General features: G+C 49.9%; 1 protein-coding gene across 5 annotated transcripts in view; it reads left to right on the top strand.

Annotated features, from left to right (window-relative positions):
* The window catches only part of MTSS1 (MTSS I-BAR domain containing 1), a 160,731-nt gene that overhangs the window by 122,892 nt on the left and 19,667 nt on the right, over positions 1-18,172 (top strand). For all 5 annotated transcript variants that reach the window (XM_035011892.1, XM_035011895.1, XM_035011894.1 and 2 more), the window contains 3 exons: positions 1,987-2,071; positions 4,124-4,215; positions 5,623-5,697. In XM_035011892.1, the coding sequence (XP_034867783.1) occupies positions 1,987-2,071; positions 4,124-4,215; positions 5,623-5,697 (252 nt within the window). The remainder of the gene's footprint in view (positions 1-1,986; positions 2,072-4,123; positions 4,216-5,622; positions 5,698-18,172) is intronic.

Raw genomic sequence — 18,172 nt, 5'->3', positions numbered from 1 at the left:
CAGAATGGGATTCTGCTTCCAGTTTTTACTGTCGTCAGCAGCATTTCAAGGACTGTCCTCCTGGGGAAGGATTTGCTCTCGTCCTTAATTGTTTTCTCTGGTTAAACTTCTAGAAGTAGAATTGCCGTGTCAAAGAGGGGACTCGTTTTTAAAGGCTTTGCTGGATGGACGCTGCCAGATTCTCCTCCAGAAAAGGACTAGTTTACACTCCTTCCAGCAGTACATGAGTGTGCCAGCTTCCTTGCATGGCCAGGTTATTAACTTCTAATCAAATGAAGGCCCAGGGAAAAATAGGAGATATTTCCCTGGGGATAAAGTGTTCCTTGCCTTTGCTCGTTAAGCAGTAAAAGCTTGCCTGCGTCACGCGTGCAGGCAGCGCCCTCTACTGGTTTTCCCTGGTGGAGAATGGTGAGCGGCAGTAGATGGGGACGCCCAGGTGGTCTCTAACTCCCGGGAGTGGCTGCAGGTGCCGGGGGCTAAAGGGTGCTAAAGGGTGACATTTTACCAAGACTCCTGGCTGGCTCTGCCCAGCCTCAGGTGACCTTTAGCTCTTGCTCGGTTTTCTTACAACGGTGCTTCACAAACTGGGATTTTGCTCCCCAGGGAACACTTCATACTGTCTGGAGACATATCTGGATGTCACAGATTGGGGGGCGGCTACTGATTTGTGGAAGGTCAAGGCCAGGGATGCTGCTAAACATCCTACAATGCACAGGATCCCCCACCCCCAAACAAAGACTCATCTGGCCCACATGTTTGTAGTATTTGGGCCAAGAAACCGTGTTTTAGAGGAATGGGGGAATCGTTCTAGAAGGCTTCTCTTTTCAGACTAAAATAGGATATAGAAATATTAATATTTAATATATATTACTATTATCACTAATTTTTTTTGGTTCTGGAAACCTTTGTGCAGAATAAAATGGAAAATAGGAGGAACTGAAATAGCGCATTGGCATTTCTAGAAGAGCAGGCAAAGGGGGAGACATGAACTATAGTAATGTCATCAGTACTAATAAGGGAGGGCATTTTTTTCCTGTTAACTTGGCTTGGTTAAACCTACCATAAATGCCTGCAGCTTTCCCTTAAAGGCCTTGTCTGTGGAAAATAGTGCTTTACTGACACTCCCCCCCCCCCCCCCCCCCGATTTCATGAGTCCTAGTATTTTCATAACATTTATAATTGCGCTTTCCAGTGCTTGATGCTGAATTCCCATCTGTGGTTGCAGTTTGCTCCCCCACACCCAACTAAGTGCTGATTCAGGCATTGTTTCTAGGAGGGGGAAGGAGGGAAACTTTATAAATAATCTGAAAGAGGGTGTGCCCGAAGGGGGCAGTGGGACAAGAATTTCGGGAAAATCAAACCGAATTACAGCTTGCTTTGACATTTGTCGAGTCTGAGGACCTCTTTCACCAGCCTTACCCCAAACCCTTTAGGAAAATGCTCCCCTATTGCATTCTGCTTTGGCCTTGCTTGTCTCCGAATGACTTGTTTTCTAGACTATGTGCTTTGAAACAGCTAGAGTGTCCTTATTAGCTGTTCTAAATAATGCTAAGGGGCTTATTTGGCCAGAAGTGGAAAGCAAAACAAAACAGACCAAAACCAACAGCTTTTCCTTAAATATCAGATACTATTTTGATCGTCTTCCTTGGGAAGTTATTTTTCACATTGCAGGTCACGATCCGTTAGTGGGTCGTAAAATCAATTTCTGGGTCACGGTTGGCATTTAGAGAAAATAGAAAGTATGACTGGGCATTGTGTATAGTAAAGGTACCTTTTATTTTGGTGATAATAGAAAAATGCGTCACCATGTATATTTACACACGTGCGTGCGTGAGGGCATGTACACACGCCTGGCGAGAGGCAGTGGCTTGGGTTTTACCCCGTGGTGAAATCCAGCTTCTTTCCAGATGATTTCGTTCTCTTTTCAAGATTTCAGTGATCGCGGCTTGTCTCCTGTCCTCAGCTTTGCCTGTGTTTCTTTTTCAGGTGGAACCAGGGAGATTGGCTCCGCCCTGACCAGGATGTGCATGAGACACAGAAGCATAGAAGCCAAGCTCAGGCAGTTTTCGAGGTGAGGAGTGCGTCTCGCCGGGATCTCACCAGCCTTTGCTGGTTTCGGGGGAAGGGGCGGCACTTTTTTCCCTGTAGCGTTGCAGTGCCCACAGCCCGTGATGCTCCTCCCTCACTGATCAAGTGTTCGTGGGCCGTCTGCCGCATGCCAGGCTCTGGGCGGGGTGCTGGGGGTGCAGCGGACAACCGGATGGCCTGGGTCCCTGCCCTCATGGAGCCCGCACCCCACTTTGTGCTCCTGTGGGTCTCTCCTGGCGCCCCGCCAGCGTGCGAGCAGGGCATGCACCCTCTGCAGGAGCCTCTGGAAGGGGAGTCGTGGTGCTGGGGAGCGGGGCACGCGCTGTTACCCGGGGGCATCCTCTCTACCCACCGCGGACAGCGGTAACCATGGAGCCCTCCGTGCTGCTGGCCTCTTGTCTGTCTTACCAGCCTCCAGAGTGGGTAGAACTGGCAGTGGTTGGCCAGGGATTTGGAGTCACCAGTGTTCCAGTGGGGGGTGGAGGGGAGGGACATTCTTCCAAGCAGATTGGAGCATTCTGCTTTACGGATCGTGAGTTGTGTGAGGGGTTGCCAATGTGAAAGGCCTCTGTCCCTCCTGGCCGGGCCACCATGGGAGGTGGCAGAACATGGTGGGAAGTGCCTGGTCTTGGAGACTGATAGGCCTGGGTTTGAACCCCGGGCTGGCCGCTCAGGCGTGGGCCTCTTGGCTGGAATCTCAGCTGCTATAAATTGGGGTGCTTGTGAGAATTCATGGAATGTCCACACATTTCGAGCAGAAAGCACCTGGGTAGCAGGTGATGACATCTGCCCGCCTTCCCTCCTGCTCGCTCCCAGACCATGCAATGCCTCCTCTCCCACGTGTCATCTGGGTTTATTTGCAGTAAAGAATGAATGAATGAATGAATGGCGGTACCCTACCCCATTTTAGGGATGAGGAGACACTGGTTCAATAGCCAGTGTTTATGGAGCACCTACTGTGTGCCAGGCACTGTCTTAAGGCGTGTGGGCTATAGCAGTGAATAGGACCGTGCCCTGTCCTCATGGGGCTTACACTCTAGACACCGCGTACACCTCCCACAACGTCAGGCCGTGGGAAATGCCACGAGGCGAAATCCGTGGGCTAGGAGACAGGTGGCCCGGTTCCACCCTGGGTGGTTAGAGCGAGTCTGTTCAGAAGGACAATTTGAACAGAGACCTGGAAGAAAGGAGGAGGTGAGCTGTGCTGATGGCTGGCGTGAGTGTGAGGGAGGGGAGGCCCTGACGAGGAAAGGAGGGAATTGTACCAAGAACTTCAAGATTTTCAGGAGGGCCACGATCAAAAAGCAGTCAGAGAGCACCTTTGTAGTAATTCCCACCAGTGCAATTCGAGCGATTTATGGGCACTTGCTAATTTTTCTATAACATCTCTGTGACGTAGGAATGTATCCATTTTCCTTCTGTTACACAGACATAAACCCTGGGGGTCTGTGCCTCACACGGTTCCTCTGTGTGGGGAGGTACCTGGGGATGCCTTCGCCGCTCTTCTCCAGAAGCTGGCCATTCAGCTTTCCTTCTCCAGGCTGTCCAGCTAGTCTACACTCATGACTTCTAATTCTGAATGCACATCAGAATCATGTGGCTTTAAAAAAGAAAAAAATAGTAATACTGGGGTCCCACCCTCCAGGTTTCTCTCAGGCATGAGGTCTGGGGTGTAGCCCTGATGTCTTTACCTTTTTAAAGCTCTCCAGGAGCTTCTGTTGTGCAGCCAGAGGGGTGACCCCACAGGTCTGCGACCATGCTTGTGAACACAAGAGGGAGAATGTGAGCAGGGGAAATGGGAAGCGGGCTCGCTCCATCCAGTCATGTTGACGGCCTCCTACCAGTCCCTGGAGAAGCAGCACTCTGAGAATAAGGTTGTTACGAAATGGGGAGATTTGGATGTGAACTTGGGCTTAGGTGCTGCCTTGCCTTGCACCCCGTTGTCGTGACTTAGGTGGTTTTGACAACCTCACAACAGAATGTATCTGTTTAACTTCTCCTTGTCTTTCCTTTTTTTTTTTTTTTGGGGTGGAAGTGCTTTAATCGATTGTCTGATAAACCCACTTCAAGAACAGATGGAAGAATGGAAGAAAGTGGCCAACCAGCTGGATAAAGACCACGCGAAAGGTACGGGGGAAGGCTGGCTGCTGCGTAGCAGCACGCGCCCCGAGCAGAGCTGCGGGTGTTGCCGGATGTTGCCTCCTGCCCTTGCTGGTGCCCCCCGCAGGGCCCCCTCTGGTCCCACTTCTCCCATTTCGGCGTTGGAGGATAAGGACTCCCGAAACCTCCCTCAGCGGCTGATGGCCCAGGCTCTCAGTGGTCTCAGCTGTGATCGGCTGAATGGAACGTGAACGGTAATGCCAGGCTTCGGCGCCAAAGATTCACACGTAAGGCATTCCAGCACGTTTCGAAAGCCAACCTTTTAAAGAGAGAAGCTGACCTGGGGTCTCCTGCCTGGAACCACCGCCCTCTCTGCGTATGCTTCAACGAAAGCCCCTCAGCACCTCGTGTGCCGCGCTCTGGGGGCAGAGTGGTCCAGATGGACACCTCCCCAGTTGGTCCTCCTGGACCCAAAGGCTGGGGGTACTGGCAGCGTGGGAGGGGCGGGTTTCTCCGAGGATCATACGACCTGCAGTGAATGCTGGGGAGGGAAGGCCTATGGGGAGATTGGAGGCGGGAGGAAGCCAGGAGGAAGGGTTGGCGCATAGCGGATCCCAGGAGCGTGGGACTGAGGGCCCTGAGTGGCAGCATGGGGCTGGGGGGCTTGCGGGGAGGGAAGCATCCGGGGAGTCTGCAAGGGAACTGGTCGAACGGGCAGTTATTTGAATATGAGGTCAGCAAAGGAGGAGAGAGGTGTCAGAGGCGGTTGTCACTTCAGATGTCCGCATCTGGGTGATGGAGGCGCCAGTGACAGAAATGGGAAGTCCAGGAGCAGGTGTAGACTGGTGGGGGATGAGGAAGTCGTTGGGGGGACGTGGTGTACGTATGTGGGCCGCCCCTCCTCGGGATCCAGCGCCAGCCTTGGTGTGGGTGTGAGAGTAAGGCTAAGGCAGCTGGACCTTCCCCAGTTTGCCCCCACGCCGTCTGATCTCTCACGCCGGGGGCTCGGGGGCTCTTTGCTGAATTGTAACATCTGGCGAGCGTCTTGCCACATGGGTTCCTTTTTGAGCAAAGCACTGTGGATTTGGGCCTTTGGGAAAGCAAATCCTATTTTTCAATTTCCTGATACGTGGGCCGAGAAATTGTGGATTTTTCACTTGTAGTGAAATATCCCCGAATGACGTCTTTCCTCACAGCTGATACGAGTGAATACTATCAGGAAAAGACCAAGGTGCATTTTGTGGCTTTTCATGTTAATAATCGCCCCTGGGCTATACAATGTCAGTGTGAGATTGTTATCATTTGGCATTCTGGATTAAGCTCTTCATTGCAGGGCATCGTTTCTGCTTTCTGTAATGAAAGTAATGGTTGTTCCTTAGAATATTGTCCATTGCGCAAAGTGGTAAAATGATTCAATATTCTGCCTTCTTTTAGAATATAAAAAAGCTCGCCAAGAGATAAAAAAGAAGTCCTCAGATACACTGAAGCTGCAGAAGAAAGCAAAAAAAGGTAACTATACAAGTTCTGCCATTAATATTGTTCCTTTGGGGAAACGAGCACGTGCTTGGTTTGACTTGGAAGCAGAAAGCATCGGATTCAGGCTTCGGTGCATATGACGGCCCTGGGGAGCAGGAGCACCTAGAATCCATCTGAATTAAAGCTCCCAAGTGCAGAATATCTATTAATTTGAGGCCCTTGCGAAGTTGTACTTGACTTGTTCCCTCCCCCCTACCTTTGTCTCCAAAATGACAGTTTCCATGCCTATTGTGCGTTGTAATGAAACCTATAAATTTCTTGGAAGCCTTGGGATAATGCATAAAAGCCTTCATGCAGATGTCCTCTAGTAATTATTACAGAAATTATGTCCTTTTCTCCTCCATCGTTCACAGCCTATAATCTCCAAAACCCTTTATTAAGCCTTGTGAGAATGTTAGAAATGGCTGCAGTGGGAGCCTGGGAGCATGTGCTTTATAGAGAGTTTTTTCATGGTGTTTGTGAGTGTGGGGACTCCCAGGGAAAACCAGACTGGGGCAGCGTGGCCCTCCGCCCGCCTCCCTGCTTGCTGTCATCCACACACTGGCCCCCTGTCAGATCTGTGACCCAGCTCTGCTCTTCCAACATGGACTGGGAATGTGCAGAGAAAAATCTAGCTACATCTACTTTGCAAGCATTTGTGACATTTTCCTAAGACCAAAAATCTAAGGACTCGAACTTGAGAGGGTGACATTCTTCCAGGCTGTTCTTCTTGATACCAGCTTTTTGAATTTGTTGTCTCACAACTGATGAAATGTTTTTGTTTTTTCCCATGAGGAAAAAACTCTGTGTTCAGTGTTTGGGACAATGTTTGGGACAATTTTTAGGTAGAAACCCCCAAAACCAAATTTCCTCTTTTCCTAAACGGGCAGTTCTCATTTGGAATTAGAGGAAAATACATTCAGAGAGCTGGAGTAGTTTGGTGGAAAGGGGGCAAGGACTGGACAAAGTTTTTAAGCTTTGACATTTTTCAAAAATGTCTTCCCAGTTCTTGTAAAAACCGTAAAACCATTTCACGATAAGGGCAGGAGAATTTTCACCCATAACCAGATCTTCTGTCAGTTTTGGCCTCACCCCTTTGTTTTGGATGTGTTTTCTTGGTGCTTTTCAAACGTATGTTCTATCTCCCTGGCGCACCTGGGACCTAACATTGGACAAGTAACAGGGTTTGCGGCCAGTAACATTTCAGTGAGTCCAGAGGTAAATGCTTATAAATCAAATGGCCATCGCTTCCATCGAATCTGGGGTCCCATGGAAGATCTGGCTGGTAAACATTCGGGACTGATTTCCATGTCATTGACGGCTTGGCAGCTTTGAGATGAAAGGGATTTGGAAGGAAGGTCCAGGGAAGACACTGACAGGTTTGGAAATGTTTGGAAGTTTGGTAAAAAGGAGGAGGGAAGAAAAAATAGCTGTTTTCCCTTAGCTGTTTCAGAGTTCTCTTTCCAGAGGCCTTAAGTTCTTGGCTGCAGTGATAATCCTTTTATCTGAATTCTGCACGGAGGCTGGAACACTGCATTTGTCACTCGAAGTCCCTGGCATTGTCCCAATTAGCAGAATTTGGACCTCCCGGGAAAGGCTGATGGGTTGATTGCAGTGCAACACAAAAGGAAGTTTCTGGCAGTTAGACTTGCCCAAGCACTGGCTCAGGCTGCCTAGAGAGGATAATGAGTTCCCCATCAAGGCACCCGAGGGAAAGATTCAGGGCGCCTGGGGTGCTAGACTGTGTAACATGAAGAGATGCTTCTGGTCCTAGGGCTCAGTAGAATTGGTATTTGGTTGGGAGGCTTCGTGGGGCACTTGGGCCTGAAGGCAGAGGATGGAGGCTGTGAGCAGGGGTTTCTGGAAGCATTCTTTCTCAGCGCTAGCCACATAGCTGATGGTCTCAGGCACCATGTCCTTCCAGACAAGGTGGCCACGGTGGTATAGTTATGTATACGCACCAAGTCAGATCAGTTGCTTGGAATGTTCCAGATGATTTTCTCGTTATCCAGAGTACAACCAGAAAACAGTTTTCTTTCTTTCCTTTACAAAAATACTGTTTTCTAAAATATATAAGTGCATTTTTTTGACCGAGTGCACACATTTGTTTATGTCTGAGGTGAATGGAACCTTCTAGAAGGCACCAGAGTCGTCATTCTGTTTATAATGGAGTGCTCTCCTAGAAGATGGGTACCCTGAGGATGGAGCAGGAATGCTGCAAGTTCAGGGCCAGCAGAAATCTGGTTATTTGAGGCTTCCAGTGATTTGGGGTCTGGTTACCTGAAGTTTCCCTTGCTGCCAGAACTCCTCTTGAGGCATCTGCATCACCTTCCATAGGTGGTGGGTTTCTGGACTCTAGGCTTATAAAGTGTTGGTAGCTTCTTCTGAGATTTACACGATGTGTTACAATAGACACATGCTTCAGATATCTTTTTTTTTGTCCTGATAGAACTGAGTCTGGTAACCAAATAATCACTTTGCTTTTAATGTGTTTTCAGGAGATCACCAAGCAGCTTTCTGCTGTGCCTTTTTAAAAAAACTGTGATCTTTGATCTAAAAGCTCTTCTGACTCTCCTTTTCAAAATTTCAAACACCTTTGTGCAGTTAAACATGGTGGTGGCACTGCTCTTGATTTTTTAATTATTTATTTATTACTATTAATTTAATTATTTATTACTATTAATTAACTTATACATACATATATATCTGAGTATATATGTAGGCAGACACATAGGGGACGTCATTTTTGTATGTGACTAATTTAATTTTCACGCTGCAGATATCACCTTTTGTCACATGCTTTATTGGGCTCTTTTTTTTTTTCCTATAATAAAGACAGTGATAATTTATAATCTAAAGGTATTTAAATATTACCATCCAAAAAAAAAAACTTCGAATTTTTTTGGGGGATTTGGTTAGGTTTTATCTCAAAACCATTTTAAAACAACTTGGCATCTGCTCCAGCTGTGGGTGGATGTACCTATTTCCGTGGAAAGCAGGGTTACCGAACACCTACTAGGCGTAAACGTGAGGCAGATGTTGGGAGCTGCAGAGACAGTACCCGCCCTCGGAGAAGTTCCAGGCTGATGCCCAGGGTTAGGGACCCAGGACAGAGCCAGCCTGAGTGACAGGCGATGGGGAGAAGACTGAGGCAGCGGGAAGGTAGGGACGGGCTGTGGAGCCGACCCAATAGTCCGAACTCTAGAAGATGTCCGATGAGTCCTCATCAAGCCCTGCTGCTTGATGTCAGCTCGGGTCCCGGAGCTGGCCGAAACTTGACTGGGGAAGTGAGCGTGGATGGATTGTGGGAAACGTGTTCTGTGCTTGCTTTTGCTTTGCTTGCTTTTGCCACCTTACCATACAAAGTCAGCAGCCTTCTCATTTAATTAACTCCCAGATTACTATTAATTTAAATGTAAAAATTAATTATGGTCAAGCCTTCTCTTTCCATCTGAAACTACTGAAAGCTTATCAGCACTTTCTTTGAGGCTGCTAAAACTGGAGCGTTCTACTATATTAACCCTGGAGCCTGACATTTCAATAGTTTAATCTATCTTTTTTGACCAGAGGCTGCAAAAAGCCAATACTATAAACCTAATAAACAGACTCACAGAGGTCTAGACGAAGACGTTATTTGCTCTTCTACTAAAATTTTAACTTTATTATTTTTTTTTTCATTTTTCACCCCAGTTTAAATTTTGTTTCCTGGGTTTCCCCAATTACTTTTCAAGTTATAGTAAATTATACTTGAAAGATTTTCTTGGTGTAAAGCATCTTAATTGGCTTCTTTGGGGAATATAGTCTTCATCTCTCTTCTTAGAAACCATGCCGTGATCTCTAGGGGGTGATGCTTAGTAACGAGGAAGGTTTCTGTTTAAGAGGAGAAAGAAAAGTTTTAGCAAGTCAGGGAAGGGACCGTGGATGCGCAGCTCTTGGTGGAGGTGGGTTTAATTGCCCCGACAGAAAATCTGGTGGCAAACCACGGACTGTTGAACACATGAAAGGAAGGTAAGACTGCTGCTCGAATCCCAGTTTGACTTTATTATTTTCCTTTTTGTGTCAATTGTGTATCCTGCACTTTCTCACCGTGCGCCCCCCGCCAGTGGACGCTCTCGGTAAGTCTACCATCCCGACTCTCTGGTGGCTGGTCACGATGTGGTCCTTGCTGTGGGCTTTCCGTGGTTGTCCAGATCTATGCTAGTTACCCAAGTTTTCCTGCCAGCTCAGAACAATCAGTTGTGCCTACTTAATTTTCCATAACTTTAAGACAATCGTGTGTGTTATGTGTGTTTTAATCATTTTCCTTTTTCGGTGTTTGGCCCTTTCACGGGTTAGCCCAACATCCTGAGGGCCTTTGCATCATCATAATTCAGTATTAGACTCATGGAAAGAAGAAATACAGAGTGATTTGCACCGGAAATAAACGTATTTATACATACATATATATCTGAGTATATATGTGTGCGTGTATTTATATCACAAAATGTGTAGAACTGCACTAAATAAACCCTCAAAATAATCCCCAAATCAGATTTGGCTAGCAAAATTTCTTTAACTTTGTCTCCCCAGGACCATCTAGTTCTTTTCAAAATGAATAATTCGTTGTCTTTTTAAAAAAACAAACAAACAAAAAACGGAAGTATTTCTTATTTCAGCGGAGTTTGTGAAATGTTTCATTTCAAAGGTATCAGATCTTCAAATTCAGTAATCCCAGTGATTCTTCTTGACTGAATGTTGAACTTCATTCTCTGGGTGATTTGCTTTTGGAGTCTCGTGGCTATACCCTCTGTCTCGGGAAGGTCTGTCTGAGGCGTCCGTGTGGTTTCTCTTGCCTTGAGTGTGCTGAGTGTCCTGAGACCATTTTTATCGAACAGCTCCAGAGAGGTTTTTGAATTGCAGTCTGTCCTCTCCAACAAACACCCAAGTGGCCCGGGTCTCCTGTGATAGGTGGGGGGCCGAGATGGTCTGCTGTCGTTCGTGTAGGACCCAGCTCTGTCTCTGCTTCCCCTCCTGGTGACGTTGGCCTAGTCGTTCCCCAACTTCATAAGCAATGATCTTCTCTAGTCCTCAATGTTGTGAATGTGAAACACTCTGAACAAAATTTAGTGTACTTTTGGGAGGAAGGTAAGATAGCCCCCCCTTTTTAAAAATTTTTTTTGCATATTATTACGATCACATTTATATAACCTAAAATTCACCATTTTAAAGCGTACGTGTCCGTGGCTTGTAGTACATTCACTGTGTTGTGTGACCATCGCCACTGATTCCATAACATTGGCACCACCCCGAAAAGACACCCCCTGCCTTTTGAGCAGCCAGTCCCCATTCTCCCTGCCCCCAGCCCCGGACACCCACTCATCTGCTTTCTGTCTCTGTGGATTTGCCTCTTCTGGACATTTCATATAAAAGGAACTGTACAATAGGTGTCCTTACGATGACACAGAGTTTTACTAGAACCTTCGCTAAGAGCCTGGCCTGAGTCCGTCTGTGGAGTAAACTGGGCATTTTATTCGTTTTGAATGATGGGCAGTAGGGTTGGGGATGAGGAAGGAAACCACACAGCCCTTTGGCTCCGTAGCTTAACCTCTGCTCATCTCAGGAGAAATTGCCACAGCTCCCTCTGTTTCTTTCTCTCGCAGGGTCCACAAGGCTAAGCCACAGTGACATGTAATCATAGCAGTGAACTTGGGCATAAAAACATAAGAGAGCAGTATGGCCTGAAGCCCTCATAAAAATTTTTTTTTTTTTTACAAGGTTTAAATCCTTTTTGAACCTGGACATCTGCATTTTAACACAGTTTCACACTAGTTAAAATGTTCTGGTTCAACAAGAGAAAAAAATATATAAATGAAACTCTCCTTTGGTCTACTTAGAAGTATTTACCTTGAACCCTGGGTTCCTTCATAAGCTTGGCTGGGGGCCTCCATGAGGGAAGGAATTTACAACTCAAAATGTATTCTGCAGGGATATCCTGCCCCCTCGAGGAACTGAGACTCTAGTGGAAATAAGCCAGCTAGTTTAGTCTGGTGTGCTCAGCGCTGTGAGGAGTATGAGCAAAAGGTATAGCAGTGGGCAAAGAAGCAACTCAGCTCAGCCTGGAGGCAGGGAGGTGATAGTGAGCAAGATGGAAAGGGATCAGCTGGTGGAAAATAGGGCGAGGGATGTTCAAGGTAGAGGGGACAGTGTATGCCCACACATGGCTGTCACCATTTAGACGGGAGCACCGGAACCCTGGTCATAGGTGACCATGGAGCGAGGGGGCACTCTGAGGGCAAGGGTATGTGCTACCCTGAGTCAGCTTTTCTGGAGGCTGCCAGTCTCCCCATAGGTGGACTGGACCCATAGGAGATCCACAGGGATCCCTCCCCTTGCTCGGCCTCAGCTCCCTGGCTACCCCGATCTGCCTCCAGAGGGTTCCATGCCTGGGCCTCATTTGTGCTCAGACTCCAAAGTGGACTAAACTTCTCCGCCATCAGTGCTGAGTGCCTTCCAGCATGAGTGTGGTTTATGCATCCCACGGCCACAGCAGGTGTATGCCCACGTCCCCGCGCGTGTTTCTTCTATACTTAGAAAGCCAGCAGAAACCACTGTCGGAATGCCCCTCAGACCTACAGTCAGTGTGGATCGTTCTCCCTGCCTCTGTGGTAAAAACGACGTGTCTGGGTCTCTTCCAGGCACCCCTGCCTTTGGTTCTGGAAGAGGGATAGTTCTAGGAGCCCTCTTCCCCAGAGGGAGTTCCCACCTAAACATCTACAGTCTGAGCTGTTAGTGGGTCGCCTGGCTTTCTTGCCCGGCTTTCTTCAAAAAGAAGACCTCTTTGCTCTGTTCCTGCTGCTGAGCCTGAGGGACAAGCGGCTGCTCAGAAGCTGGCGTGGCTGGCACGAGGGGCCCCGCACGGCTGTCCACCACCTGTGTCCTGGGTGTGCCTCTGAGAGTCGTCGGGAATTGCCAGCCCCTTAGGACCTCCTGGGCCACTGGAGTCGGGATGGAGCCCCGAGGGACCCCCCCCCCCCCCCCGTTGCTTCTGGCTGTCTAGGTTCCAAGACCTGGCCCTGGAAATCTCTGACTACTCTCTGCGGTCACCACCTCACTAACACGTGTCGGCTGTCTGCAGAGCAACAACCCAGCCCCCGTCCTTCCTAAATCCTGCCATAGGTGGTGAGGGGCTGGCCCGTGGTCCAGCTGCTTCCCCCATCTGCACTCACACCAGTGCAGATGGTAAAAGTGTGCTTTGGGCCCGAACAGATGATTGCTCTGTGGAAACTGAAGCTGGAACAGTTCCTTCTGAAATTGGGAGCAGGTGATGGCTTCAGCCTTCGGAGGTGGTTTGGCCACGAGCAGCCTTGCGAGGTGTCTGGGGATTTGGATCCCGCTGTAACTGGATCCAAAAGGCTGTTGAGTCACAGTTTTGCTCCAGTCTTGGGGAAGGCATTCCAGGAGCACGCACATTTAATTATGCGGGAAGTGATAGAATGGGTACCAGCCTTAATGGGAAGACCTGTGCGACATGGACAGCGAAGGACTTTGTAATAATGGGTCAGCACTAGGGAGCCACGGCGTGACGGATGTCATGGCCCTCGGAAGCACCGGGCAGAGCCGCCGGCAGAACGAGAGGCGCAGCCAGCCGGTGGGTGACACAGCCAGCCCTTGGAGGCCAAGCCCTGGGCTAGCGGGCCGGTGGGGAAAAGCACAGCCAGGGGACAGCCCGATCCTTCCACCTTGGTGGAAGCAGGAGTGGCGAATTTTCCTTTTTATACTGGTGCGGCATTCCAGAAGGCTGTCCCTGCCTGAAATCAGTAGAGATGTTGGAATTGAACCCGGAGAAACTCCCGCAAAGGGCTGTCACATTGGAGAAGAAAGCCGGTGGTCCTCAGAGGCAGGGGGATTCTTTGGCCGTATTTCACAGCTGAGAATTATAGGTAAAAACAGGCCACGCAGACCGCCCCCCCAACCCCCCGGGGGCCCAGAGCTGCCAACCCCCTTCCTTTGCAGAGCTGGTCTCTGGGAAAGCCTCACCCCCACACAGCTCACCAGGGGCCTCGCCTGCGACTCTGGTTGGCTGACCCCAGGAGCTGAAATGCTGAACTGTCCCTTAACACAGTGAGGCTGTTGTCATGGGCTGGAGCACCTGGCTTCCCTGTGGCTGCCTTTAGGAGCCAAGGGAGAGGTATTTACAGTGGCCTGGAGGGGATACAACAGGAGCCCAGTGGAAAGGCCAAGAAATCAAAGAACAGCTTGCTTGCAATACTGATTTCTTACACAGTGTAGTTTTCACCTCCTCAGTGGCTGGTGCGGTGATTCGGGGGGGTGAGGGTGGCAGGTCTGCCTCGCTAGAGCTGCAAGCCATCCCCGGTTTTCACGGGCTAATTAGTTCCCAGCTGGTGCAGTCTCTGTCATTCATAAACATCCTGCGGGAGGACTGCGGATGCGCGCCGTGCAGCAAGCCATTGAGGGAGCTAGGTATGAGTGCCCCCCACGCCCGATAGCCCCCGTGTGCAGCTAAGGAAGCAGAAGTGGCCTCTGCCCCCAAGCTGTCCCCAGGGTGGCAAAGGCATTTATGTTCTTTTTTTTTTTTTTTTAAGATTTTATTTATTTATTTGACAGAGAGAGACATAGAGAGAGAGCACAAGCAGGGGGAGTGGGAGAGGGAGAAGCAGGCTCCCCGCTGAGCAGGGAGCCCGATGCGGGGCTCGATCCCAGGACCCTGGGATCATGACCGGAGCCGAAGGCAGACGCTTAACAACTGAGCCACCCAGGCGCCCCGGCATTTATGTTCTAATGTCAGTTGTCTGACACCTACGACCAGACCCAGTTTTGACACTAACTACCCAGAGTTGGCATGGGTCCCAGAGGCTAAGGGCCCAGTCCCACAAGACCGCCCCCACCTCAGTCACTAGCCACAAGTGGGGGTCCCCAGGCTGCCCACACTTTGGCCTTCCCAACCTCGAAGTCAGGGTTTCCTATGGACTCCCCTCAGGGTTGCTAATTCGTTAAAACAGCTCCCAGAACTCAGGGAAGCACTGTACTTAGGATTGCTGGTTTGTTCTCAAGGATACAGATGAACCCCCCCGGTGAAGAGATGCACAGGGTGGTGGTGGGGCGCGTGCAGGGCGGCCGGGCCTCCCTGGGGTTACCACCCCCCCAACACGTCGGTATATTCCCCGGTCAGGAATTCCTCCTGAAACCGGCCGTTCATGTTTTTACCCCGGCTTCATTACAGAGGTCCGATTGAGTAGGCATCCGCCATTGGTGACTGAAAGCCCACTCCCTCTCCCCTCCCTGGAGGTCAGGGGTGGGGCCCGAAAGTTCAAGCCTCTAATCCTCCGGTTGGTTTTCCTGGCCAGCATCTCCCATGCTGCAGCTGTCTATCTAGCCCCCTACCCTCCCTGTCACCTCATTAGCACGACAGAGACACTCCTGCCATTCTGGAAATTCTAAGGCTTTGGGGAAGTTCTGTGCCAGGAACTGGGGCAAAGACCAGATGTATGGATATTTGTGTTCTGTTCTAAGACAACACCCTAATGTCTTACGACAACCCTGTGACATGGCAACATCAATACAGTTCATTATGAAGAAAATGCTGGTGCTTACGGAGGAGGCAGGGGCTGGATTTTGCTCGGGGGAGCCAAAGGTTTCCAGGAGGAGGCAACACTCCAGCAGACTCCTGAAGGTTGAATCAAGAGTGCCTGTAGAGAAGGGGGCGGGTGGGAGAAGAGAGGAGTGTGCGTTCCGGGGGCAGGCTTGCACAACAGCAGCGCGGCTGGAAGCTGGAGGTGGGTTTCGTCGGCGTTCGATTCAGTTACTATGGAGTGGTACCTGCTAGGCGTCCTGTCGGGGGCTAGATGCTGGGCTCACGTTCTCCCCGTGCCGAGGGAAGATGGAAGGACGAGCTGTATATTGAGACCTTCCGTGGATGGGAGTGGTCTTGCATCTTCCTTCAGCTGCAGGCCTAGGCACGGCTGAGCTGGCTGACCGCTCACAGCCTTTCTACCACGTTCAAGACGTGACTTTCGGAGAAGTGAAGCCCTCGTAGGCTCCTTGGCTTCTAGCAAATTCTTCTGTGACCATGTGCATTTGGATTAGGTAGTGACCCAGCTGGATGCCCACGACCAGGTGGCTGTTGCTGTCCAGGCGGGGCATGACCGTGGCCAGGGCTCGGGGAAGTGGCCCCAGGGACGGAGAGAGGCAGGTGGGTTCAAGAGCTTTTTAGGGGAAATGTGAGAAAGAGGAGTTGAAGGGAGGCAAATTTCAGGCAAGCAGGTGATGGATGGGAGAGCGCGTCCTTGACCATGGAGGCGGACTCCTTTCAATGACCGAGGATCCTGAGACACCATGGGTGCTGAGCCACGGGTTGGCAGGGGACATTTCCTAGTTGTCCTCTGAGCCTGTCTTTGCTTCGATTAAACAGCTGATTGCTCAGGGGCCAGCGAATCCTGACGGATTCATCCCGATGGATGATGGGATGTTACGCATTTCTGCACAGCACAGAGGACACGGAACCGAAAGCTCCTTTAAAACAACCCGTGTGCCCCGCACACTGTCCCCTGCCGAGGCGCCCAGTGCGGGGAGGATGGCTTCGGAGATGCTGATGGCATCGGACAGAGTGATCACCACACACGGGCGCTGGGCTGACTGCCTCCTGTGAGTGACCTCCTGTGGTCTCCAGACCACCGTGCGAGCTAGGGACGGTCATTTACATCTCACAGATGGGGGGGCATGGAGGGCACAGCCTGGCGAAAGAATAACAGAAATTGAGTTTGAAAATGCTAAGTCAAAAAGCCTTCAATCTGGTCTGATCAAATCTATCAGTCTTTTGATTTCCGGTGGTTTTCCCTTTGGGCAATCACTCAAAAACTGCTACAGGATAGCAGAGCAGAAGATTTATACCCGGATGACAAGGACAGCCGCCTTTTGATGGGAAAGGGGAATTACCATTCTAGTTCCCACCCCCAGCCTCACCTTGCGCGTCCATTTCCGTATTTGTATCCCAAATTTCAGTATTTCCGTCCCATATGATTTGTGAGCTAGAGCAATGTGAACAAGTGGGTGCCTCCGATGAAGTGCTGTTGTGTGTGTGTGTGTCAGGGGCAGGTGGAAGTCACCTTGTGGGATTCTGCTGGTTTCCCTGTACTTCTTTCTCAGGAGAAGGAGATGACTTCGGGTATTTTCCTGACAGTGGTCTTGACCCCGTGTGTCCTGCGCTGGTTCTTCCCTGTCAGGAAGCCCTTTGCCTGAGAATGTGTCTAGCTTGGTTCAGCCCCTGGGCTCAGGTGTGGGCTACAGTGTGTGTGTGAGTGGCTGGGAGGTTCCGGATCATGCTCATCACAGTTGACTGGCTTTTTCCTTCGGGCTGTCGAGGACACACAGCACGTAGCTCCTGGCAGCTTGTGTGCAGGGTTTACGCTTGCTGTGAGCATGAAGTAGAGAGCATGGGCCTCTGAACAAGAAAGACCTCCGGGTGGAGTCTAGCCGTGCCCATTCCTAGCTCGGTGGCTCTGTGCAAGCCACTTTGCCTCCCTTGGTCTCAGTTTTCCCCTCTGTCAATGGGGGGTATTAATTCCTGCCTTGAACATTGATGTAAAGATTAAGGAAAATAAAATGTAAAATGTTTGGAAGATACAGCATCTTCCTATCATTCCAGACAGCTTTATAAACTCTCCCTACTTAATTAGAATAAAAAATGAAATCCTTTCTCCTTTAGGGATGCTGCTTTGGCCCATGATGTGCCCATTATCGGTACTTTGTCCCAGTAGCATTTTCTGTAAAGAGAACCATCCTATGACTTCTGGGGGAGTAAAGGACTCCTGGCTATTGTTCGTTAGAATTCTCCAGCATGAATACAACCAAGGCCTGGAAACTGGCGGTGGGGGAAAGAAATTCTCAAGACTAAGGTGACTTGGGTTTTAGGGAAAAGGTCGTAAGCGACTCTTTGCTCAGTAATTTTGTCTGGAAGGCCTGCTGTGGCTGCTTGGCTGTCCTGGGATTGGTGAGTTTTATAGCGTTAGGCCCTTTAAGGGCAGGATGGTCAAGGCCACTGAGCAATCTCAGGCCAAGTTTTTCTATCAGTGCCTCATTCACTGGCAGATATCTGGGTGCCTGTCTTCAGGCACATGTGCTGGGCAAGAAGGTACAGCACTGAACGGAAACCTCCGTGGGGTTCCCAATCAGTAGGGCAGACTGGCATCAATCGAAGACCTCAAAAAATAAAGAGGAAATTTATACTGGGAGGAGAGTCTTGTGGGATCCGTGTAGGACTTCTGAGATCAAGTAAGAAAACCAATCGGGTGAGAGAGTTCAAAAAGGATGTTCATGAAGGCTGGAGAGTTGCCAGGTGAACAGGCGCTTAGGTGGGTGCGAGGAGGAGAGCATGTATGAGGATGGGACGGAGCCAGACCCCGGACCCCAGGCCCCGGAGAAGGGCCTGTGAGGTGAGGGGAGGAGGGAAGGGAGAGTGTAGCCTGAGAAGGCT

Source organism: Mirounga leonina, unplaced genomic scaffold (genome assembly GCF_011800145.1).
Source record: "Mirounga leonina isolate KUSES-001 unplaced genomic scaffold, KU_Mleo_1.0 Mir_165, whole genome shotgun sequence".
In the NCBI taxonomy this organism is placed as follows: domain Eukaryota; kingdom Metazoa; phylum Chordata; class Mammalia; order Carnivora; family Phocidae; genus Mirounga; species Mirounga leonina.
The sequence above is the reverse complement of the archived record's forward strand: the minus strand, read 5'-3'. Positions and strand labels throughout refer to the sequence as shown.